The sequence below is a fragment of the Cannabis sativa genome, chromosome 4 (assembly GCF_029168945.1).
Source record: "Cannabis sativa cultivar Pink pepper isolate KNU-18-1 chromosome 4, ASM2916894v1, whole genome shotgun sequence".
Taxonomy (NCBI): Eukaryota; Viridiplantae; Streptophyta; class Magnoliopsida; order Rosales; family Cannabaceae; genus Cannabis; species Cannabis sativa.
This window is the reverse complement of record NC_083604.1, coordinates 12,219,004-12,243,950: the sequence shown is the minus strand read 5'-3', so window position 1 is coordinate 12,243,950 and position 24,947 is coordinate 12,219,004. Positions and strand designations below refer to the sequence as shown.

Below are 24,947 nucleotides of genomic sequence, written 5' to 3'. Positions count from 1 at the left end.
TATGATAATCTACAACAAGAGTTTACTTGTATTTGGAGAAATACTATGTTCTTTCCAGAGCATTGGTTAAAGTAAAGCTCAGGTTGGATGCATGGAGTATGCATCGGAAGGGACCGATATTGAACTTTGACTTAGATTTATTAAACTTACCGTAATATCTATTCAAGTCAATATCGCCTAGTTGATCCTAGATCAAATGATCTTAATCCTGATATGATTAGGCTCAATCTTGAAAGGCTATTCGTGTTCTTTGATTTGTTAGTTAAGCCTACTTTTAGGTCAGGGTGATACGTACATTTTGGGAACACGGTAGTGCAATTGAGTGGGAGCGCTATCATAAACATGGAATCTATAGCTTCTATCTGGCGAATAGTAAGCAAAGGATGATCTCCTTCGAGCTTGACCAAACGAATATAAATGGTGGAGTACTCATTTCACATAAGTTGAAATATCATTTATACGGGGTCAAGTGTTTTAAGGAATAAATACATTGTAGGGTGTAACGGTAATTTAATCCCTTTACAGTGTAGATCATTCATATAGAGGATCATTGATCACATTAGGATTATAACAATGGATAACTAATGATGTGTCTATATGGTGGAACATATAGAGCATTCTATATAACTGAGAGTGCAATTCTAAGTTCTATGCGTGGATTCAACGAAGAATTAATAAGTTAGTGAATTTTAGTGCTAAATTCTTGATCTACTTATTGGAAGCTCGGTTATATAGACCCATGGTCCCCCCACTAGTTGAGATAATATTGCTTGTAAGACTCATGTAATTGGTTTTGATTAATCAATTATAATTCACGAATTAGACTATGTCTATTTGTGAAATTTTCACTAAGTAATGGCGAAATTGTAAAGAAAGAGTTTATAGGGGCATATTTGTTAATTATGATACTTTGTATGGTTCAATTAATAAATATGATAAATGACAATATTATTTAATAATTATTTATAGTTATTAAATAGTTAGAATTGGCATTTAAATGATTGAATTAGGAAATTGGCATTTTTGAGAAAATCAGATACAAAAGGTGTTAAAATTGCAAAATTGCAAAGCCCAAGGCCCAATCCATTAAGTGTATGGTCGGCCACCTTTGTAGCTTTTTTAAATGATTTTTTCATTATTTTAATGCCATATAATTCAAATCAAACCCTAGAGGAATGCTATAAATAGATAGTGAAGGCTTCAGGAAAATAACACACTTTCTGAATCAGAAAAACCTGAGCCTCCACTCTCTTCTCTAGCCGCCACTCTCTCTCTCTTTTCTTCCTCAATATTTCGAACCTCTCTTAGTGATTAGAGTAGTGCCCACACACATCAAGTGATACCTCAATCATAGTGAGGAAGATCGTGAAGAAAGATCATCGAAAGGAGATTCGGCATCAAAGATTCAGAGAAAGAGATCCAGGTTCAGATATTGATAATGCTCTGCTACAGAAAGGAATCAAGGGCTAGATATCTGAACGGAAGGAGTCATATTATTCCGCTGCACCCAATGTAAGGTTTCTTAAACTTTATATGTGTTTATTTTATCGTTTTAGAAAGTTCATATTTAGGATGTTAATAAACATACTTGTGAGTAGATCTAAGATCCTGGTAAAATAATTTCCACCAACTGGCCTCAGAGCCATGGTAATTGATTTACTTACATGTAATTTGGACTTTAAAACGATTGTTTGTATGTTCTTTGGATGGTATCATGTTGTATTGAGTGTTATTTGATGATTGATTGATGATTGTGAAATTTTCGTGAAAAATAATTATTATTTCGGTTCTGACATTATTTTTATTGGATAGTATGGAAAAAATTAAGCAAGTTAGCCTTTTACAGAACTCAATTTGGATTTTATTTGAATTAGTTATGAATTTTTGAAGATTTGACAAAATCGGGGCTGTGCTGATAGTTTCCTGCGATCGCAGAACTGTCCGTACAGTTTCGAATTTTTCCTATTTTCTTCAATTTTTCATACTTTTTCATGGAATTAGCTTCCAATTTTTTGTATGGTTTTGTATATATACTATTACTATTCCTAATTCAATTCTAATTATCATTTTGAATTAATTTAAATTTTTTTTTAATTTAATTCAAGATATTAGTGTAATTTGAATTTGAATAGTATTAGTATTTATCTTTTTGCTTAAAAAAATCTATCTTATTTTAAAATTTGATTATATCTTATCTTATTTTAAATTTTAAAAATAAGATATTTATAATCATGTAATTTTTAAATGATATAAGATATTTTGCTAATTTTTTAAATTTTGTTATTTTATTTATTTAAATTACATTTAAAATTTGAAAAAGATATTTATATCTTTTCTAATTTTTTATTTAATTTTTATTTATAAAATAACATTTAAAATTTAAAAGTAGCTAGCAAATTTTTGAAATGATATTTAGGTTGGTTGAAACCTAATTTTTCAAAAATTGTAGGTTTAATTTTAAATTTAAATTAAAAAAAAAAAAAAAAAAAAAATTTCGAATTTTTCAAATTTTTTTAAATTTTTCGAAAAATTATTTTTTTTTATTTAATTAATTATTTTCGAAATTAAATATTTAATTTAAAATTAAATTAATCCTACATCCAACTATCCAACTAACCTTGTTGCAGGAGTATGTGTTTTAGCTTATGTGTAAGTTTTTAAAACCTATTATTACTTGATTGCAAATAGCCATGGTTACTTTTTGCCAGATCTAATGATCTGATGGCTCCCTTGGTCAAGATAATAATTTGTAACAGGTATATTTACAATCTTCTTTCATCTGTGTATAACCTAGCAACATGATAGGACCCATCCAAAGTGTGCCTGTGTGAGCCTATGTGTTTAATTTCATTATAGATGCATATAGGTTGTTGTTGCTAAAATAAATTATCATAGTTCTTGATAGAATTTATTTAGGCCCATTTAGTTATTGGGCTTATTCAATTAATAACAGTTGTTCTTATTAAGGTTAAATTCCTCTCTTTTGGGCCTTGTGTGAGAGTTGGGAGCCATAGAAGTGGGTACGACATACTGAACCCAGACTTCCCCTCACACAAACCACCCCAATTGTGAAGGCCCATTTGCTCGATTTGAATGATCGTACTAGGTTAATTAAACTAGTTTAACCTAATAAAATTGATTAGCAACATAATTAATTTCATTTATTTTGAAATTAATTTAAGAAAAATATAGTTTAAGGAATTTTATATTCTAAGCTAAACTATATGTATTTTCTTGTATTTAATTAAATATAGAATTATAACCATCTAGATTCTTTCTGGAACTTAATTTAAATTTTTCATTAAATATTCCTATTTAAGTTGATATTTAGTTATCTTCAACTAACCAACTTAAATCTGAATATCTTTTGAATTCAAAATTTCAAAATTAAGTTGAGGAATTTTAGGCATTGGTTATTAAGATTCTTTAGATATTTTTTTAAGTTAATATCTTTTCAAATATTAACTTAAAATGGAATATTTTCAAATTAAGTGGTTACAACTTAATTTTTGATATTTAATTAAATTTAAATTTGAAAATATTTAAGTTCTAGATTTTTCTAGTACAACTTAAATTAGATATTTTTTCAAATTTTGTGGAAAAGATACTTAGTCAAATAAGATATTTTCTAGATAGTAATTACTAGACTACTTATTATTTCTAATATTAAATAGGAAAATATTATAAATTGTGAAATTAATTATTTATTAATTAATTTTGGTACAATTTATTTTAAGTATATTTTTCCTAGTATTAAACTAGAGATTAATAATTAAGCATTCTCTACACTTAATTATTTATTTCTTGAATTTAATACATTTAATTAATTTGAAAATTAAATATCTAAGTTGATTTTTATCATCATACTTAAATATTTCTTTTTCATGACATTTAATTAAATAGAAAATTATTTTTAGTTGAAATTTATTTTTTCAACTAAATTTAAATAATTTTCAAAATATATTTTTTCTTTATTTTATTAATCAATTTTCGAAATTGTATTTCTTAAATGCTAGAATTTCGAATTTTATCTTGAAAAATAGATTAAGTTGTAAATTAATTATTTTAATTAATTCTTGGATCAACTTAAATCAATGATTTTTTCATTTATTGATTAATTTAAAATAAATTGAATTAAAGTATATTATTAGAAATAGAATTAATTAGTCAAAGGAAAATCTAGATAGGTGATATTTTTGCTTGAAGTATTTTTCTAGTGTATTTAATTAAATAGAAAATTAATATTTAAGTTGATTTTCATCATCATACTTAAATATTTGTAATTTTTCTTATATATTTAATTAAATAGGAAAATTATATTTTTTGTTGTAAATTAATTTTATTAATTAATTTTGGGCCAACATTAAATTAGAATAATTTTTCCAGGATTTATTTTTTATTTTAATATGCATTTTTCGAAAATTGTATTCTTATATACTTTAATTTTTCGAAATGCAATATATATTTATAGAAAATTAAATTTGAGTTGTAAATTAATTTAAATTAATTTTGAAACAACTTAAATATTTTTTCTAAATATTTATTGGAAATTATTACTAAGATGGAAATAATTCATGTTATTTTCATATCCATCTAAGTAAAATTTATAAATATTAAATTAAAATTTATATTTAGAATTTTTCATTCTAAATTGGAAATTTTAAATAAATAAATATATATTTAAATAGAATAAATAAAGAGAATAAAAGAAAATACAACTCTTTTTAAATAATGAGCTTTATTATCAAGAGACATTCGATCTCCATTGTGGGTTTTACACCGCGTTTGTTTTAGTGAGTAATCCTCCCTAATGGAGGAACGTTCATTAGCAATTTCGCACCGTTTAACCTCGCATGATAAGTAGTTTGTAAGTGTTTTGTATGGTATGGATCACCCTAATGGTGGCGACCATACTTGACTTGCAAATTATGAAACAATGGTGGAAGCTCATAAGATAGAATTGCCTTGACTCTCGCCTAAACGGGACAACGCTGAATTCCAATCTTGATCGAATAAAAGGTTGCTAGAATGTTTAACATTTTAGACGAGCTGACAACTCTATTCAATGAATGGTAGCTTTGACTCTCGCCTAAACGGGACACTGATATCAGTTTGTTGAAAACCTTGGAAATTATTTAGGATTGTAAGTTTTAGTATTTTCACTTGTCATTCCTACTTACTATATGTTTATAATTTCTGAATTGTGTATGAATTTATATTGAACCATGTTATTTTCTGTTATTAAGTTGTAGTTTAATTTCGAATCTTCATTGTTGGTCTAACTTGGCTTGTTTATCTAATGAGATAAATCCCTAGTGGATTTTCACCATTAGACATACATAATAGTGTTAGATCTCGAAAGATAAATATTGTATATGCGACATCTAATTTGTTCATCAATTGATGACACCTTAGACTAGTATTTTTACGATATAAAACAAGAAGATTATATAAATAAGATTACTTTGACTTTCGCTAATCGAAGCATCGTTGGATTCTTATTTTAAACGAAATTATCCTAATTCCTCTTAGCTTATTCATTTCGAATTAGCTTTCAAATATATCATTGGATGAATGGTCTATGAATCATTTCATGTCATTATATTTTCTCTTAAGAAATTAAATGACGCATATGATTATAACCCCGAAATTCTATTCCCAATTGATATAAATCCTCAATCTTAGAAATCTCCTACTTGTATGGGCAAATCTGACTTAGAGTTTGTATTAGTAGTGGTGGTCCAAGAAAGAATTACTCATTAAATTTGGTTGAATTTAAGTCTTTGACTTTAATTTTAGATTCCAAATAGAAATTTTCTTAAATTTCTAATTCCGTAATACAATACGGTTACACTTTCTCAAGTGTTTAATATCCATCTTTTATTAATGGATTAAAGCGTATGGAATGTGAGTTAGGTGATTCGTGACCAGGATCCACTTGAAGTATTCTAAGAACTCTTCGATGTAACTAAACCTATGTCATCATAGACACTACCACATTTTCTTAATCTATGGCATTTGTATCTTGTTCATAGTGGATTTGACAAGATCAATCTCTGCAAAGAGTTAATATGCCTATATCCACTGAATGTAGTTCATCTCATTCACAGACGAATGTACATTCAGGGGTGGATATGAGTTTTTCGTTGTATTCTTAAAACGATAACTCTAGATTATACCTTATGCAAAGAAATTTGAAATGTTTGAAAAATTTCATTAATTTCTAGCAATGGTTAAACACCATTAAGGTAAGTGGTTAAAGATCTTGCGAATCGATAGGGGTGGAGAAATAGTTAGTAGATATGCGGTTCAAAGATCATTAAATTGATTTTTGAATTATATCCAAACTTACCTCCCGTAAATTTCGAGTTGCATGTTGATGATTAGTTACTAGTCGTTGCCTAAATCCTTCTATGGTAATACAATTTCAGAATGATGTAATGGTTTTATACTTAATGTAAATCATTACTAGATTCATGGATGACCTAATCAAAATCTTAAGAAAAGCTAGAACTGTTAACCATGGTTTCTTAGCTATTCTAAGTGATTAGGGGTGGACCATCCCATTGTCAATAGATAAGAAAGTGTTTGTTCAAACAAATACTACTTTTCTAAGAAAATGACTAAGTCCGGAAAAACAAGTAGCAAATAAAGGAGATACTTAATTCTTGATTCCAAAAGTGTTCTATCATCTTATATGACATATGATGATCCCACTGCCTCTGTTGTCTTGTCACAACCGAAGAGATCAATACCATTTAGTTTTCTTAGACATAATTCACGGTACCTTGTCGTAGTGGGAGAGTTTCTAGGAACTCACCTTCTTATGACTTGGGAGACACTAGTGATTAAAATCCATTGTGAGTTTAAACAAGTAATGGATTGTCAAGATAAGAAACTAAGAAGAAAGCCAATAGAACTATGGTTTAATCCATTCACATGGAGTAACCTAAAGTTTTCTATTACAAGGACATAAAAGGAAATTTTCGTTAATAAGTCTATTCTATGGACTTAACAAAACTTCCTGTTCCTAGTATTATAGGTTTGAGTTTATCTAAACCTATGGCTTGTGGTATACCTGGTAATTACTTACTCTAATGCAAGCAACTTACTTTAGTAAAATGCTGAAGCATTTTCTTTCTAATGGCAATCTATAGAAGCTTCACAACTTCTTAGGTATAGATTTTATTTATCTAAGGAAAAGTCTCAACTATTCCAGAAAAGATAAAGCCATGGAAAAATTTCTTATATCAACAGTGAGAGGTCTTAGATATGCTTTTGTATGCCTTAGACCAGACACTGCTTGTTGAGTGGGAGTAATGAGTAGGTATCAGATTAATCCAGGAGAAGAACATTGGAAGACAATCAAGTAAATCTTAAGATAAAGAAGAGGAACTATATGTTAGTCTATAAGGGTGTGTTTAAAACTCTTAGACTACACCATATCGATTTCGAAATTTGCCTATGTGCTAGTAAATCTTTCGATAAGATGGTGGTTACTCCGGGGGTGGAATAGTGATTTTGGAGAAGTGTAAAAACCTATCCGAAGTCTCTAGGTCTACCGTAAAGTGGACCGAATGTTAAAGCTGCGGGAAAGTTACTTATTCGGTCTAAGGAAAGTTCTATACATCTTTGGCACCATTCCAAATTGACTTAAACTACTAGTGTTAATTTCCTGATTAACCAAAAGTAGTTGTCAAAGGTATAGAATCCAGTATCCCAAGAGAGTAAACATATAGAGAGGAATTTCACATTATCAATGATTTTGTGATTAAAGGAAGAGTAATGGTGGAGAAAAGGTTGTGGTTAATTCAACCTTTCAGATCCTATTACGAGGAGTTTACTACTACTACACTTGATTTGTATATCAAGGTGTTGAGATTATTTGAAACGCACTTTTGTTTTATATTAGTGCAAGTGGGAGTTTGTTGGGTTTTATGCCCTAAATAAAACTCATTTCAATATAATCGATTTACTTATTAATATAGATCGAAATAACATTTAATGTTGCATGGTTCACATGATTTATTTCATGATTATATGTACATAATGTATAAATTCATCTCGAAACCCTTTTCACATACTTGATCCCTTTGTTTATTGTGCGATCAACACATTGGAAAGTAAACATGACTATGTGAATAAAGTTTCCTAGATTTATCGGACACGGGGTTTTACCGATATGATAATCTACAACAAGAGTTTACTTGTATTTGGAGAAATACTATGTTCTTTCCGAGCATTGGTTAAAGTAAAGCTCGGAGTTGGATGCATGGAGTATGCATCGGAAGGGACCGATATTGAACTTTGACTTAGATTTATTAAACTTACCGTAATATCTATTCAAGTCAATATCGCCTAGTTGATCCTAGATCAAATGATCTTAATCCACGATATGATTAGGCTCAATCTTGAAAGGCTATTCGTGTTCTTTGATTTGTTAGTTAAGCCTACTTTTAGGTCGGGGTGATACGTACATTTTGGGAACACGGTCGTGCACTTGAGTGGGAGCGCTATCATAAACATGGAATCTATAGCTTCTATCTCGGCGAATAGTAAGCAAAGGATGATCTCCTTCGAGCTTGACCAAACGAATATAAATGGTGGAGTACTCATTTCACATAAGTTGAAATATCATTTATACGGGGTCAAGTGTTTTAAGGAATAAATACATTGTAGGGTGTAACGGTAATTTAATCCCTTTACAGTGTAGATCATTCATATAGAGGATCATTGATCACATTAGGATTATAACAATGGATAACTAATGATGTGTCTATATGGTGGAACATATAGAGCATTCTATATAACTGAGAGTGCAATTCTAAGTTCTATGCGTGGATTCAACGAAGAATTAATAAGTTAGTGAATTTTAGTGCTAAATTCTTGATCTACTTATTGGAAGCTCGGTTATATAGACCCATGGTCCCCCCACTAGTTGAGATAATATTGCTTGTAAGACTCATGTAATTGGTTTTGATTAATCAATTATAATTCACGAATTAGACTATGTCTATTTGTGAAATTTTCACTAAGTAATGGCGAAATTGTAAAGAAAGAGTTTATAGGGGCATATTTGTTAATTATGATACTTTGTATGGTTCAATTAATAAATATGATAAATGACAATATTATTTAATAATTATTTATAGTTATTAAATAGTTAGAATTGGCATTTAAATGATTGAATTAGGAAATTGGCATTTTTGAGAAAATCAGATACAAAAGGTGTTAAAATTGCAAAATTGCAAAGCCCAAGGCCCAATCCATTAAGTGTATGGTCGGCCACCTTTGTAGCTTTTTTAAATGATTTTTTCATTATTTTAATGCCATATAATTCAAATCAAACCCTAGAGGAATGCTATAAATAGATAGTGAAGGCTTCAGGAAAATAACACACTTTCTGAATCAGAAAAACCTGAGCCTCCACTCTCTTCTCTAGCCGCCACTCTCTCTCTCTTTTCTTCCTCAATATTTCGAACCTCTCTTAGTGATTAGAGTAGTGCCCACACACATCAAGTGATACCTCAATCATAGTGAGGAAGATCGTGAAGAAAGATCATCAGCAAAGGAGATTCAGCATCAAAGATTCAGAGAAAGAGATCCAGGTTCAGATATTGATAATGCTCTGCTACAGAAAGGAATCAAGGGCTAGATATCTGAACGGAAGGAGTCATATTATTCCGCTGCACCCAATGTAAGGTTTCTTAAACTTTATATGTGTTTATTTTATCGTTTTAGAAAGTTCATATTTAGGATGTTAATAAACATACTTGTGAGTAGATCTAAGATCCTGGTAAAATAATTTCCAACAGAGCCAAGCATCAAAATAAAAGAAACCACACTAGCGGTTGGGCAAGAGCCCAGCTGGATGGTCCCCATCATAAAATACATAACCACAGGTGAGTTGCCCCAAGAGAGGGCACTGTCTCGAAAGATTCAGTATCAGGCTCATCGTTATGTAATGATGGATCAAATTCTCTACCGGAGAGGACTCAGCATGCCTTATTTAAGGTGTGTATCGGACCCTGAAGCTAGACAAATCATGCTGGAGGTCCATGAAGGGTTCTGTGGAGATCATACGGGAGGACCCAGCCTCTCAAAGAAAATATTGAGGCAAGGGTACTTCTGGCCAACAATGAAAAAAGATTGCATAGACTATGTCCAAAAGTGTGACTCGTGCCAAAGGTACGCGAACATACCGAGAGCTCCTCCAAATGAGATCACTTTGATGACCAGCCCCTGGCCCTTCGCGGTCTGGGGAATAGATCTCATCGGGTCTCTACCTACGGGAAAAGGAGGGGTAAAGTATGCAATAGTAGCAGTGGACTACTTCACCAAGTGGACAGAGGCTGAGCCTATGAAGACAATAACTGCTAAGAAGGCATTGGACTTTGTTATCAAAAACATAGTGTGTCGATACGGCTTGCCTCACAAGATAGTCTCAGACAATGGAAAGCAATTCGATTGCGAGGATTTTACTGACTTTTGCAACCAACACGGAGTGGTAAAAAGCTTCTCCGCGGTAGCCCGGCCTCAAACAAACGGCCAGGCGGAAGCAGTCAATAAAATCCTAAAGGTCACTTTAAAAAAGAAGCTACTGGCCTGTAAAAATAACTGGCCTGAAGAATTGCCAAGGGTATTGTGGGCCTACCGGACGACCCCCAGAACCACGACCGGTCACTCGCCGTTCTCAATGGCGTACGGTTGTGAAGCAATGGTCCCGGTGGAAACATTATTCCCATCCCACAGGAGGACGACTTATGATCCGGCCACCAATCAGGCACTGCTCCAAGAGGCTTTGGATCAAGTCGAAGAACTCCGGGATGAGTCTCAAATACGGATGGCTGCTTATCAAAAGAAGGTGACCAAGTATTTTAACTCCAAGGTTAAAAACAGAAAATTCGCTATTGGGGATATGGTCCTAAGAAGGGTTTTTCCAGCCACCCAAGAACCCGGAGTGGGGGTACTTGGACCAAATTGGGAAGGACCATATGAGATCGAGGACGAGATCGGTTCTGGCACTTACAAACTAAAAAGAATGGACGGAACCACCGTCCCAAGAGCCTGAAATGCCGATCACCTCAGAAAATATTACCAGTAGCGAATTAAACTTAGATTTTGTTCAAAGGGTTTGTACCGTCCAAATGTATACCTCCTCTATATTAAATAAAACTGAGTGCCTTAAAAACAAAGTTTTTATGCCACTCAGGGGGGTACTAGGGTATACCGCCGGACAAACAAAAACAAAAAAAAACAAAAAAACAAACTAAGTAAAATATCCTGACCCAAAGGGCAGGTCAAAAAGTATGCACAAAAATAAGAAGCATAAGTATAAAAACCCTGAGCCAAAGGACAGGTTAAAAAATATAAGTGTGACAAATAAAGATCGCATAAAAAAAAATATCCTAGCCCAAAGGGCAGGTCATATACATATAAACGGCCCGGGGACAGGCCTTAAAATATAATTGTCTCCCCTTCAAATGAAGGCTGCTACCTATATGTAAATTTTTCTAAGGCAGCAGCAAATATGTACAAACAAAAAAAAAGAGAGAGTTATAAAAGAAATGGGTAGAATCTGGGTCAATAATACGACAGCTCAGTCGGCCCGCGGAGGAAGACGAGGTCCAATCCGTGCCTCAAGCGCGGCATCAAGCTTCTTCTTCTTTTCCCGAAATTTGGCAATCATCTCCTCGGGTTTGGGATAAAAAGTAAGCTTGATACTTTGATCATTGGTGGCCCAAGCCATATAGACACCATCATCGAAGCGCTTCGGGCACTGGGCGCAGGAAACGGGAGAAAGGAGCTCGGCCCTCTTGGCCTTCCTGGTGGATTGTTCTTTGAAATCCCTAAGCTCCTTCAACTCCGCAGCTAGAGCGGCCTTGGACTCAATGTCCGACTGGTAAGTTTCCTCTAAAGATCTCACCTTGGCGACCATTTCGTCCAAAGCCTCCCTGGCCTCCCGGAGGTCTCGCCTGGCCTTCTCAGCAGCCTCGGTTTGAGCCCTTAGTTCCTCCTGGTGATGGGCCTCCATCCTGTCCCTCCGCTGAGCCTCGTCCCGGATCATGGCCTCCGCCTGAGCCTCCCTCCGTTTGGCCTCCTCTTCCTTGGCCTTGGCCACGGCCTCCTGGCGCTCGGCAGCCTCCTGGTAGATCTGCCTCTCCGCTGTGAGGTCCTGGAGGACCTTCCTGACATCATTCATGTCCCCAAAGTCGGACAGAGTGAAGCCATGGTTTATGATGTTCTTGGAGAGGCGGCCAGCCTCAGCAGCGAGCTGAACCATAACGAAGTATAAGGAGGAATTTCTCAAAGGAGAAAGCAAAATACAAACAATAGAAGGAAACGCAAAAATTGCAAAGTACTTACCACCGTGAGAGAATGGCTAAGGTCCTGGACCTGGAAGATGGAGTTCAGGGAAGCGCAAGTGGCAAACCGCTTAGGCGCACAACGGGTAAGCTGAGAAGCGAACTCGCCGGTCATCTCCGCGGCAAAAGGAGCCAAGGTAGGCCCTAGGAAGCGACGGAACCAGTCCGATAAGGGGTCCAGATTAAGGTCCCACGGATCCTGGTATTCTGGGTGGTTGATGCTCGCCTCAACCTCGGCTCGCAGAATCCTCCTAAGGGCCTCCACTTCGGCATACCCCCGGGAGTACTCGTCCATAGCATAGTTGTGTTTGGCTATGCGAAGCTCCTGCCTCACCTCGTCCCCCGGAATCGGGGTAAGCTCGATGTGAGGAGGAGCAGGATTTTCCTCCATCGGGGAGACCCCGCCGTCCAGACCATGGGCAGGAGTGTCGGCTCTCCGAGGCCTCTTCGGCTCATCCTGGGCAATCATCTTGCCCTTGCGCTTACGAATCAGAGCCACTTCAGGCTCCTCCTCGTCCTCCTCTGCTTCCTCCGGAAGGGCTTGAGGCTCTCCTGCACCCTCAGCGGCTTCCTCCGAGAAGTCCCACCCTTTCCCTTGGCCTTCTCCCGGAAGCACCTCCTCGTCATCCACTAAGTCAATAGTGTCGGGGGGAGCGCTGGAAGAAACCTTCAATGAAGGTGCCGGGGGAGAGGAGGTAAAGGCCGGAGGAGCCACGGGAGTATGAACTCCAGCAAGCTGGTCCAGGATGGCATCCATAGAGATACCTGATTCACAAAATAAGCAGGTGTTAGAAGACCGTGAGGAACTGCTTATACAAGACATAACAAATAAGCTACTCCTACCCGAACTTCCTAATTCGGCCCTAGCAAAGTCCTGTACTTTAATGCTGGCGGCGTCATCTCCGAGATAACTGTCCGAGGGCCGAAACCAGCTGGATGTTATGTAAGCTGATGGACCTAAGGGAATAGGTTCCGGAGGGCCGGAGCCCATTCGGGACCGACCTAGGTAATCTCCTAAGTTCGAAAAATAAAATTCCTTCAAACGATCCCCCCACCGGGTCAACGGCATCTTAAATCTACGAAGACGCTCGTCGAACCCTACGGGCCTATGACTGGTGTATTCATCAACGGAAGGAACATAGCGAATTATCAAGGGAGACTTACCGCCGGCACCGGAGGTGCTAGCACCGGGAGCACCCGAGTTTGGTTCGGGGGCCGAAGGCTGTGGCCGGGAAGTTTGCTTCTCGGAAGAATCTTCAATACGAAGGGGCCTCCTGGCAGGACGATCCCCAATCTCTTCTTGAAGAATCTTGTCAAAAAATTTAGCCTCGGACTTCCCGGCAATGGCTTGGCTCCTGCGCACCACCGGACTCCCCACGCGAAGTCCTCTCCCAGAGGCAGCCTGGGCCTTAGAGTATGCTTTCTCCTGGGCCTTCCGGTAGAGATAATCTTGGTACTTCTTCTCTGTCGTGGCAATAAGCTCATCCCGGAAGGCCTTCTCCGCAACCGGCGCCCTCACATTGGGGCAGATGACCCGTGAGAGGTTGGAGTCATCCACGGATTGGTGAGAAAGGATAAGCTTGGCCTTCCTATTCTCCGTGGTGACTAGGCCCCCGACATCGAGGTCGGCGCGATCATAGGAGGCAAAGGCTTGGGCCCTTCGAAGGAAAGCCTGAGTGGGAAGCGTCCGCTGGTAAGGTGGGATCCGCACCCACTCCGTGAGAAGCTCCGGGTGGTCCACAGCCCTGAACCCGGAAGAGAAGAAAAAGCGGTGGCGGTACTCCTTAACGTGAGTCTGCCTATTATACGGAACCACTCCCTCGTTAGCAGGGTGGATCCGGAACCCATAAAAACCATCCTTAAGTTTGTCCCCTTTCTTGGGGACGGATACAAGTTCATAAAAATATAAAATTTCCGCCGGGATAGGAGACCCCCAGCCACGGGCGGTGTAAAAAATAAATAAGCCTGAGAGCAGGCGGTAAGCTTGAGGAATGAGTTGGTATGGCGCAAGGCCGACAAATACAAGGAAATTAACAAAGTAATCTTGGAGCGGGAGCATGGCACCGGCCATCAAATGGGTCTGACTCCAAGCCCCGAAGCCGTCATAGTTATGATCAGGCGTCTCCGAGTCACGAGGAGGCCGGTGATAGGTCCCTGAGGTGGAGGGTTTGATCCCAGCAACGTCAATAATGTTCTCCAGCTGGTGAGGACAAGTCAGGGTGGATCGAAGCTCAGCCGCTTCCCAACCAGTCGCACGGGATTTATACCCCTCCTGGGCAACGGGTCCCAGAGAAACCTCCTCCAGCGTGGCCATATCTTTTCCTTTCTTCTTCGAAGATTTTGAGCCAGAAGCAGACATTTTGTGTTCTGAGAAAAACAAAAAGGGAAAAGAAAATTCCAGCAGTTAGGTCCCATACCAAACCCTAAGTCAAGAAAAAGGGAGTGGGGGTCCCCTAACCGCTGGAAAGAGGCCCCCTCCGGACACGTGTCACATGGAAAACCCTAGAGAGATTCCCTGAACAAGTGTCGGGTGCAGTGTAACCGCAGAAAGTGGTTTTGCAACAAGGAAAAAAAAAGAGGAAGAAAAACCATTCTATGCCCTAAGCAACTGTTGAACGAAGAACACATGGTTCTCTTCAACAAAGCTGTACGATTATAACGAAGGCGTGATAATGGCGATTCTACAACTAAAGTAGTAAACATAAAGCAGAACACTTAAAGAACCTAAAACACTCACACACTCAGAACTCAAAATACGAACCCAGAAAGCGAACGAAGTAGATGAAAGCATGTTAATCTAAAGATGCAAGAAACTTACAGTAGATCGCTGAACTGGGGGTGCTGAATGTGGACAAGTGAAAGTTGAGAAGAACTGGCGAAGGCAAACACTGGAAAACTGAAAGAAGTGTCTAAGTGCTAAGACAGTTCGTGCTACTTTGGGGAATTTTCTCTCTAGGAAATTCGAGCAGAAATGGCAAGGGATGGAAAGTAACCGAAATGAAGGGAAAGTGGTGGCTTTTATAGGCAAAAACGCATGAGGAACAGGCGTCATCACCTACCAATCGCACGGTGGGGGAGACGCACGATTCGAATTCCCAAAAATCAACGGATCAGATCAATCTGCCATAAAGGCGGTGGAAACGTTTGAGTATCCGTCTGACACCATTAATGCGCCGCATCAATCATAGGGCGTGAAACGAATCGACCTCTGCAAAAGCGAATCGCTGCATTTAATGCCATTATTAGACGCACCTCCACGCGCCCCAATTTCGTGTCAGAAGACCGAGGAGGCGGCCGGAGACATTCCTGCAAAAAGCGAATCGCCGCATTAAATGACATCATTAAATTTGCCCCCACGCGCTCGAGGCTTGAGCCAGGGAAACGAGGAGTCGACCGGAGACACTGGAACAAGCCTTGGTTTATTTTTACTAAGTAAACAAGGCTTGGGGGGTAAATGTTGCTCCTGAATTCGCCCAAAATACGTGGATCAGTCGAGAGGGGGCACGTGGATCAGATAACTTGTAAATATTTGTTAAGTCTTTGTGCGCCACAAGGAAGCGCTGTTAGCATGGGTCCCGGAGGAGGCACCCGGAGTACAAGGTACTCCAGGAAGCTTGCATAGCGTGAAGGCTCTCCGGGATGTGTCAGGTCTCTCCCGAGCAATCAAGTCGCATTTAATGCTGCATGGGAGGAAGCGTGTTGGGACTGTAACACGCAATAAAGTCTGACGGCACAACCCCCAAACAGCAGCGCTACAGTAATGATCATTTAAGTCTAGCGACGGCTACTCTGCGAAGAGTCACGTCAATCACAAGGCAAAAAGGACATTCTTCATAAAAACCCTACAGCACCTAGGGATTTGACCATGCATCACGCATGGTATATTCATTGGAAATGCCCAACTTTATGGATACTTACAGATACATGTGTAAGCACAATTCTAGGGATTACCCCACCAAAACACTATAAATACCCCCTCAAAGCTCATTTAATGGGGTCGAGAATCTTGGTTTGCAAAAGAGCAAGAAGAGAAAATACTCACCAAGAACATTCTCTGTATTTATGAGAAAGACCTTCTCTCAAGTGTGGAATCTGTATTAATTACATCCATTAATAACGGAGACTCGTGGACTAAAGCTCATTAACGCCCCAACCACGTAAAAATCTTCGTCTCACTTTCTTACAGCTCTTTATTATAATCATATTTTAATAGTTGCCGAAAACCTCGGTCAACAAGTGATATAATAAACTTATGTGAATATTATTATTTTGTTTATTAAATTAGTATGTTTAATTAATAGAAAATAAAATAAACACATATATACAGTATGAATACATTTATATTCAAATTATGTATTTATATTAAGTATATTTATGTTTAAATTTAAAAAAAAAATTATGGAATGTAAAAAAAGAAATATAAAATAGTCAATAATTATTACTATATATATTATAAAAAATTTAAAAAAAAAATTGTGAGAAAATGATAATAAATTTTTTTTGTGCATATATTTTGTAATTAATTAAAATAATATAAATATCCTATTTTAAATGGAACTTACTCCAATTAGGTGTGAGATTTTTTTATTATTATTATTATTATTATTTAAAAATTAAGTATGAGATTGCTAGATTTGTCTCCACCTACAATTAGCATAATCAAGTATTGTATTCCAAGCCTAGTCTAGTATACTAGGGACCTAAAAGATTTGACTTTGAAAGTTTTCTCTCAATCGTTATCATTTCCAATGTTACATTGTGGGGATTTTATTGAGGATAGAGGCCAAGTCCCCAACCCCACAACGAAGAAGGAAAAAATAAGACTTTTCCCGTGAGAGATCTATAATGTTTTTATTGAAAAAGAGAAGCTTATCCACAATTTTTTTTTAAGAATATCGATATCAGTGTTAGATATAAAAAATTATGCATAAACAAGTAGGAATATTGTGATGAGCACACTACTAATAACATCAAACTAAAAATAGAAACACGGTAATGGACCACCATTGGAAAGCCTTTCTAAAAAAATACATAAAAAGTAGCCTTAAGTTGATTGAGATGAGAGAAATGGATAGTGGAAGGAGTAAAATCTATTATTTAGCAAGAAAGATGGTGAAAAGGAAAAGGGAAATACAAATCCTCTTAAATACACTTTCACTGCTTGTTTCTTTTTTATTAAGAAGACTTTTACTAAATAATATTAATAATACATCCTTCTAGTACTTCTCTCTCTCTCTCTCAACTTTTTACCCTGTCTATTCTTCTTCCATTCAACCAAACATGGTGTTAAAGGCTTTATTTTGCTAATTGCCATCATACTTTTTTAACATAAGAGAGCTCACCAAACCACACACATAAGGTAAAGTATGGTGCCTTCCCCCACCATGTGAGAGAATCACCCTCTAAAGGGTTTAAGGCTACCTACAAATATAAAGGAAATGGTCCCCTACCACTTGAACTAGAAACCCAAAATTAATGATTTCGGCCTAATAAAGTCCTTGCATGTATATTATTAGTTTATAGCAGCCAGCCACACTTTTGTCTATTAAGTAGACCCCATTTATATCGCATGGACATCATAGCTCCACACTACAACCTTTAATAAAACACAAAAGATAAGAATATTCGATGCATATTTTTAGTCTTTTATCATTGTATTATGTTTATGCTTCATAATTATACTCGCAAGACAAGTTAATTTAAACACGAATACCAAAATTGCCTCAACACAAAATATTACTAATACTATTATGGGAATTCACTCAATTCTTTTCTCTTGCCCCAATTTTCCTGGCTTTCCCGATTTCTTGGATTAGACCATCGCAATTTTCTCATGTTTATGCATCATATATGCAAAAGACCAATTAATCATGACGAAAAGAAAAATTAAGCAGTAAAAACATGCAAAGTGGAGTGGGCTACAAATATTAAATCAGTACAATCTTTCAATTCAAGCTGCTGCTAGATCTATAAACGAGGTTTCATTGCATGATTTCCTAATTTGTCATAAATTAACAATTGTTGAACCTTATAAATTAAAGCATTAACGTACTTGTGTACTATTTATTATTCTTATCGCATAAGTAAATTAAAGCAAATTATATATACACTTGCTCAAACAAAACAACCTACATTAACATAATAATAAACTTTTGGTTGCGCACATAAATGATTGCGTGACAAAATATAATACAAAGATACATTAGATTATATATATTTAAAAAAAAAAAAAGGCCAATTAACGACATGCTACTTGTACCAGATTGTGTTAAAAGGGTATAGAATATAGATGGTCCAGTACAAATTACAATCGCTCAGCATGGCCAAAACCTGCTTATAAATTACAATTAAGATAGCTGAAATGAGACGACCTAAACTAAATTTTTATTCCAAAAACATATAAGCCGTATCTTTCTGGAGCAATATAATATTGAATAAAAATCTTGAGCTGGATTAACACAAGAGATCCGTTTTAAACAAAGATAATTGAAATTATATTTTCTCTAAGAAAGCTGAGAATTGAAAATACTAATACTAAGCATCATCGATATTAAATGGCTTAGTACATCGTCCCATCTCATGAAAAGAGTCATTTCATATGATACAAATGATGCTAGATGGGGACCTTTTCCTGTCACACCATATACTCGAATCTGAGACAAAATTGCAGTCGACCATCAATGAGCAAATTCTCTCTGTCACTTTAAGAATGAAACAGAATTATATAATTTTATAAAAAAACACATGTTTTTCAAGGCAAAACAGAACTTAGCAATTGCTAAAAAAAATAATAGAACTGTGGAGAACTTTTAAGGCCGGGGCAAAAAAGTAAAGGTGACCCTTTCTTAATTCCAATAGTAGAAATGGCCTTAGGAATACTTTCGTTAACTTTTGATTTCTAAAGGAGGTTCGATATTGGAAAAAGGAGAGGGTTCAGATGAGAGAAAAAAGATGATGAAAAGGATTAATAAATAAAAGGGTTAAGTTAGGCGCATGCTTTACCATATAAAATTAAAGTCCATCTCTTGCCCAACACAACTTGCTATACATATATATAAACTATACTGGAAAAGAGAGCTGCGCCTCTACACCAAAAAGCTGAAACAAAAACAGCTAAATAAATGTAGAATAGGAAAGAAAGATGCACCTACAAGTAGGCCCAGGTATTTTCAACTGTGGTGAACTCCATATTCATCTATTTAGGCAGCATTCGAATGGTTCTGCAAAACAGAAACTCACAATAGATACACAGATACAAAATGTGGTAACTCGTGCAACAAAAATGATGGAAGAAAATTTTAAGTAGTGTTTCTTGCCAGGTATTGGTTGAAAGACAATAACGCATACTAAACATTTCAAGTGAAACTAAAGTAGAACATGACTACCTTTGCTTGCAGGATCTTTTGGCTGTCACTAAAGTATTGATTCGGATGGTTAATCCCGGAATCACATGATGCACCATGAACAGCTTCAAACGTTAAGGTGCATGCCAACTGATCAAATAAGTTGGTAAGCGTCAATCCAATGTTAGAAAGGGAAAAAGAACACCTGGAAGCAATTTATATACACATGAAATCTTTTGAGACCTGATAGTGTCTATTTTGCACTTTGTCCATTACATCTTCCATAGCCCTGCTGTTTACTCCCATTTTACTAAGAGCAGCTCTAAGATTCTCCTCACTGCCACAAAAAGCCAACGAGCAGATAAAGAGTTCAGCAACACAAATCTATGCATAGGTGAATATTACCACTTCGTTAGCAGGCATCATAATTAAAGACTGGTGTTACACTATAATCAAGCATATGATATCTTAAAATGTAAATTTGTTTAGAGAGCTAACAACTCAAATTTAAAAAAGATTTGGAGACTTGTGTATTAAAAATCTATTTATGATACAAACTTGTGCACAATTCAGTTTTTGAAGGAACTATGAAAAGCTATTTTATTGATAAGAGCAAGAACAGATACAAAATTCCAAGTTATTTGAGGAACTTGGCGTTCTACCCCCAAAAGCTAGCCTATGAGAAGAGTGTCCAAGTATTACAGCTTTTGTTAAATGCATAAGTTTAATCAAACCTAATAAAGCAAGTTTATGAAGTCTTCATCTCTTTTTAGTCCAAAATTAGACTAAGAATGAGAGGGTAAGAGTTATGAATGACCTGAAATGTCGATAAGGGCAACCATGATGATCTCCTACACTTGGAGTTGATGAGATGATTTTTTGACAAGAATAAGGTGTATAGTCCTGCAATATTCAAAACAACAATTTTGTCACAATCAAAAAATAGGGTGTAGAAACCAACAACTTCCGGATTTTTAGTCACCAGCATTACTTAATGTATATTTAAGTAATGTATATTTATTTTTAAAAAGAACTTTATGTTCTTCTAAGGGGTCTTCTCTAGCGACAATACTTGTGCTCTTCTCTTCAAAACTGAATGAAATGAAGGAACTCTTAGAGAAGTGAAGTTTGATATCATACCGTCCTTTTCCCTTCTCTTCCATAATTATGGCGTATGCCATATGCATATTCTTTGTCAAACCTCTCTGCACCAACCTAAGGCAAAAAAATAAAGCAATAAGAACAAAATCTCAAATAGAAAAAATACTACATATTTTTTTATGCAAATGTAATATCCAGATTCATGAGATAATGTGCAGTTCTTCAAATAAGCAAAATTGGGAACTTTTATTGTGTTTCTAAATTGTGACTGATCATAAGCTCCATAAACAAAAAAGAATTCAAGTCAAGTTTCAATGAAAAATAGAAATAATCAATAACATAAATTAAATCAAATATAGTACTGAAAATATGTCTGCAGTCCATTGTAGTCAAGGTACCGCCTAACCTTTTGAGAGAACTCAGTTTTCCAAAACGAAAGTGCATCATCTAGCTTCAAGCCAACACCCTGCAGATGGAGGATCAATCAAACAGTAAGCAAAAAGTAAAAGGATATACAATTTCATGATGCCATCAGCAATACATTCATATATGGCTGTACATGTAAGAATATTTAGTAACTCTTGAAAACCTAATAACTTCTGCAAACACATTTGACAAAAATTATGCCCTTATATGCTGTCAATTGCAGTTTTCCCTTAGATAACTTGGTACCAAAATTAACCCAGCCTGTAGCATAGGGCAATGATGCCAAAAGATTCCGTCTGCAACAGCATGTCCAATATGAAATGCAATAAAGCCACATGCACCTAAAATCCTATTCTTACACAAATGCTATCATATACAAGAACGAAAGCACAAAATCCTCATCTACGAGATACAACCTTGAGAAAGAGGCCTAATTGCATCCTTCCTCCATGCTTTAGATGATGATCCTCCTTCAGCTGCATGTAAAAAAAATGGTTACAAAAAAAGGTGATAAAGAATGAAATTGAAATGAAATGAGAGCAGAAAGTGATTAGCACCACAATGTACTCTTACCTTGTCAAATAGATGCCTCATACACAAAGGAAATGAACTCTTCGCCAACGCCTCAATGTCTTTTACTGAAATCTCACTAAACCCTTTTGGCTACAAAACCAGTATAAAAAAGATAGATCATCATTAAATACATGTCTGACTAATGATATTTGATAAGTTTATTGGTTAGATGACGTACCTGAGAATAGTCAGGACCTAAGTAACTTGTGCTTAGCGCTTCCACAATCTAAAGAGCACCAAGAAAATGCTAGTCATCACTAACTGCTTCTTTGTTATAAAAAATTTAACAACCATATACTTACAGGTGATAAGCGATCATTCTCTTGTTCTCTTATTGTAGATGTCCATTTTCTGCATGAAGAAAGTTAAAGTATTTCAAACATTATAAAAAAGACCTCAGTATTGTTGTAATGCAATACTGATGAAAAAAAAAAACAACAAAGCTCTTCGATCTGAATATAAAGCCGCCCTAGAATTACCTGTTTGTCAAAATGAGTGCCTTAGATAAATGACTACGAAATTGTGTGGCAACAAGGGAAACCACCTACAAGGAGGCAATAAAAGAAAATAACACATAAGATAAGTGTATAATATTGAAATATATAAGCGAATAGCAAGTATAGACAATAACCTGATTGGCAGCTATATAAGCATGCCCCTTGAGGATGAACACTCTTCGACTAGCGACAAGTTCTGGAACTTCTTCAAAAGGTACCTTCATTTAGAGAATCAATAGCGATGAAAACTGTAAGAACAACCAACATGAAAAAGTAGATTAAACTGAACTTTAAGGTGGAGAAGTTCCTTCCCAGCATAACCATTTAAACATTAAGAAAGATGCGCACCCGAAAAGTAATTAATAGCCTGAACCATAAATCAGCAAACTAATAACTGGAAAAAGTTATCTTCAAGCCAAACAAAATCTAGAGAGGCAAACCTAGCGACGAATAGGAAAGAATTTATCTCAGCTTTTGTTTATGATTGCAATATTCTAGATTCTTGCTTCTCAAAAAAGCAACGGCAGACAAAGTATAGAATCATCTAACTGCATTAATTGTTTCATGAGATGAATGTTGAACCAAAAGGATAAATATACCTTGTAGAATATCGCACCAGCTGCAAAAGACAGGCAGAAAATGGGAAATCAAATTAGGTATAATGAAAAAACGAAAAAAAAAATTGAATTAGTGTTTAGTGTAACTTTCGGAAGAAAACAGTGTTGAAATCAACAATAGTAATGTAACTTATTAGGGAAACTGATATAAATTGGCTGTGTTTCCTTTAGTCAGATGGGCTTTTATAGCATTTTATTTACTATAAAGATAGGTGAAGAAGAGTATAAGCTTTAAGCAGAAAACTGAATGGACAGCTTGGTATTTTTATTGGGAACGAGAGCCTCTCTAATCAACTCATCTTTCTACTCGCTAGTATCAAGATCAGCATTTTTTTTTCTCTACAGTAAATAAAATTTCAAGTCTGCGTTTGGTTTTCTTGCTAGATTGTTATCAGAAACCTAAGCAAATGGTGGCTCTACTACTGGTTTAAACAATAAATTTTTCTACACTGACTCAAGGCATAAAATTACATTTCAGTGACTGGATTGTTCAACTTAAGCAGTAAATCATAAATGGGAATGGGAAAGAAATTAACACTTTATCTAGAAAATGGCCCAATAAAAATCAATGAATCATCTGACCTACCTGTTGGTACATCCTTCTGACCTATGGAACGTGCAACTTGGACCAACTTATCTTTTACACTCTGTAGAGAACAACCAGTGCAACTAAAGTAAGCAGCTGAAACTTAAAATAAAGAAATGTTTACTTTATTATAGAAGAATGACAAACATGATTGAACCTGATACAAAAATATAATTACATGTGATAGAAGTGTGAAGAATGTAAAGTACGTATAAATAGCTACCTCAAATTCTGAATTACTAACTGCCTTGTATGAAAGGCCAAATTCAGCCATAAGAGCCCTCTGAAAAATTGAGTAGCACAATATTCAAGTCTTCAGTATATAAAGAGTACAAAACAAAGTAATGCACATGATAACCAGATCCTACCTGAACTTCAGGAGTTCCCTGGCCAAAACGGTAACGAAATAGAGCAGTCTCCATAGAAAGAAACCATTTTCTCAAGTCCTCACTTAATAAAGAAGTAAAAGAATCAGATAAAAAAATAATCAGAGAGCAAGAAAAGTTCAAGTAATAAATGGCAGAACCACCCAGCCCCTCAACACCCACCAAAAAAAAAAACACTCACGTTCTGCAATACACAAGACGGAGAACAAAGTGGGATATAATATCCTTGTTCAGATCTTCAGATGGATGTGGCTGCCTCATATTTTTCGTCCACGGATCTTTTTCCTGTAAAAAGCCCAAACTTCAACAACCCAGAAGATAATTTCACAAAAAAAAAAAAAAATCCGTTTCCTTTCTCTTACCAATTTCACCATTTCTTCTGCTCTCTTTCCTCTAGACAATCCATCAGAAATTCCTTTAAGCACTGAAACAAACAACAAAGTGTATAAGATTTGAAGTGAAATTCAAATCAAAGACTATAACTATTCTAATTGTGACCATATGTATAATCAATTAGATCCCAATGAATATGGAGTTTCATTTCTCTGAGTCTCTTTCCCAAATATGAAATAAGTAAAGGAGAGAAGTAAGATTTACCTCGGAGGCGATCCATGGCGAAAAGCTCAAAATCTTCGAGCCTGACTTCAAGCGCGGGAGCCGAACGGTAGAGAGGGAGAGGAGAAAGGACATCGTTGACCAAGGGTTTCCGTTGAGTTCGAACGGTCTGCATAATTTTCTTATTCTTCTTCTTCTGAAAGCAGTGAGAAAGTGCAAAATCAAACTGAGAAATGGAAACAAACCTATTCTGAATTTCTCCCTTCTCTTTCTGTTTTTATTGTTCCCGCGCAAAACAGGTGAAAAGGGCGGGAGATCACTTTAGTTGGTTTTGGGCCGATACACTTGGCCCAATTGATCTTTAATTTTAGTTTAATTTTGGGGTTTTTACAAAAATACTAAATTTTGGACAAAAGTTTACAATTTTACTGTCAAAGAATGTTTTACAAAATACTATCTTTTTATATAACAAAAAACAACAAAACAGAACAATTAAAA

General features: G+C 35.9%; 1 protein-coding gene across 4 annotated transcripts; it reads right to left on the bottom strand.

The window, feature by feature from the left end:
- Positions 1-18,621: 18,621 nt before the first annotated feature.
- On the bottom strand, positions 18,622-24,732 carry LOC115715323 (probable DNA primase large subunit). Of its 4 annotated transcripts, none has more exons than XR_004011211.2 (20): positions 24,492-24,732; positions 24,257-24,318; positions 24,076-24,179; positions 23,877-23,958; positions 23,732-23,791; positions 23,509-23,569; positions 22,905-22,924; positions 22,440-22,523; positions 22,288-22,352; positions 22,111-22,159; positions 21,987-22,034; positions 21,809-21,898; positions 21,652-21,711; positions 21,216-21,275; positions 20,849-20,923; positions 20,526-20,611; positions 19,952-20,045; positions 19,751-19,858; positions 19,513-19,585; positions 18,622-19,066 (listed from the first exon to the last, which is right to left on the bottom strand). XR_004011211.2 is itself a non-coding variant. In XM_030644179.2 (20 exons), the coding sequence occupies exons 1-19, from the start codon at positions 24,622-24,624 to the stop codon at positions 19,565-19,567; spliced, it is 1,362 nt and encodes a 453-aa protein (XP_030500039.2). In that variant the 5' UTR covers positions 24,625-24,732; the 3' UTR covers positions 18,622-19,066; positions 19,517-19,564. The 4 variants fall into 4 exon arrangements, 2 of the variants coding, with proteins under 2 accessions (XP_030500039.2, XP_030500041.2); XR_004011213.2 differs by having other exon boundaries at positions 18,622-19,018; XM_030644179.2 differs by having other exon boundaries at positions 19,517-19,585.
- Positions 24,733-24,947: the final 215 nt, after the last annotated feature.

What these genes read in the sequence shown, in the direction of transcription:
- LOC115715323 (XM_030644179.2), bottom strand. Translation starts at nt 24,624, where the DNA reads ATGCAGACCGTTCGAACTCAACGGAAACCCTTGGTCAACGATGTCCTT. An exon ending in GCACTCATTTTGACAAACAG is followed by an intron (nt 22,160 to 22,287) that starts GTAATTCTAGGG and finishes TTCTTCATGCAG; the next exon opens with AAAATGGACATCTACAATAA. An exon ending in AAACTGAGTTCTCTCAAAAG is followed by an intron (nt 20,924 to 21,215) that starts GTTAGGCGGTAC and finishes TTTTTGCCTTAG; the next exon opens with GTTGGTGCAGAGAGGTTTGA.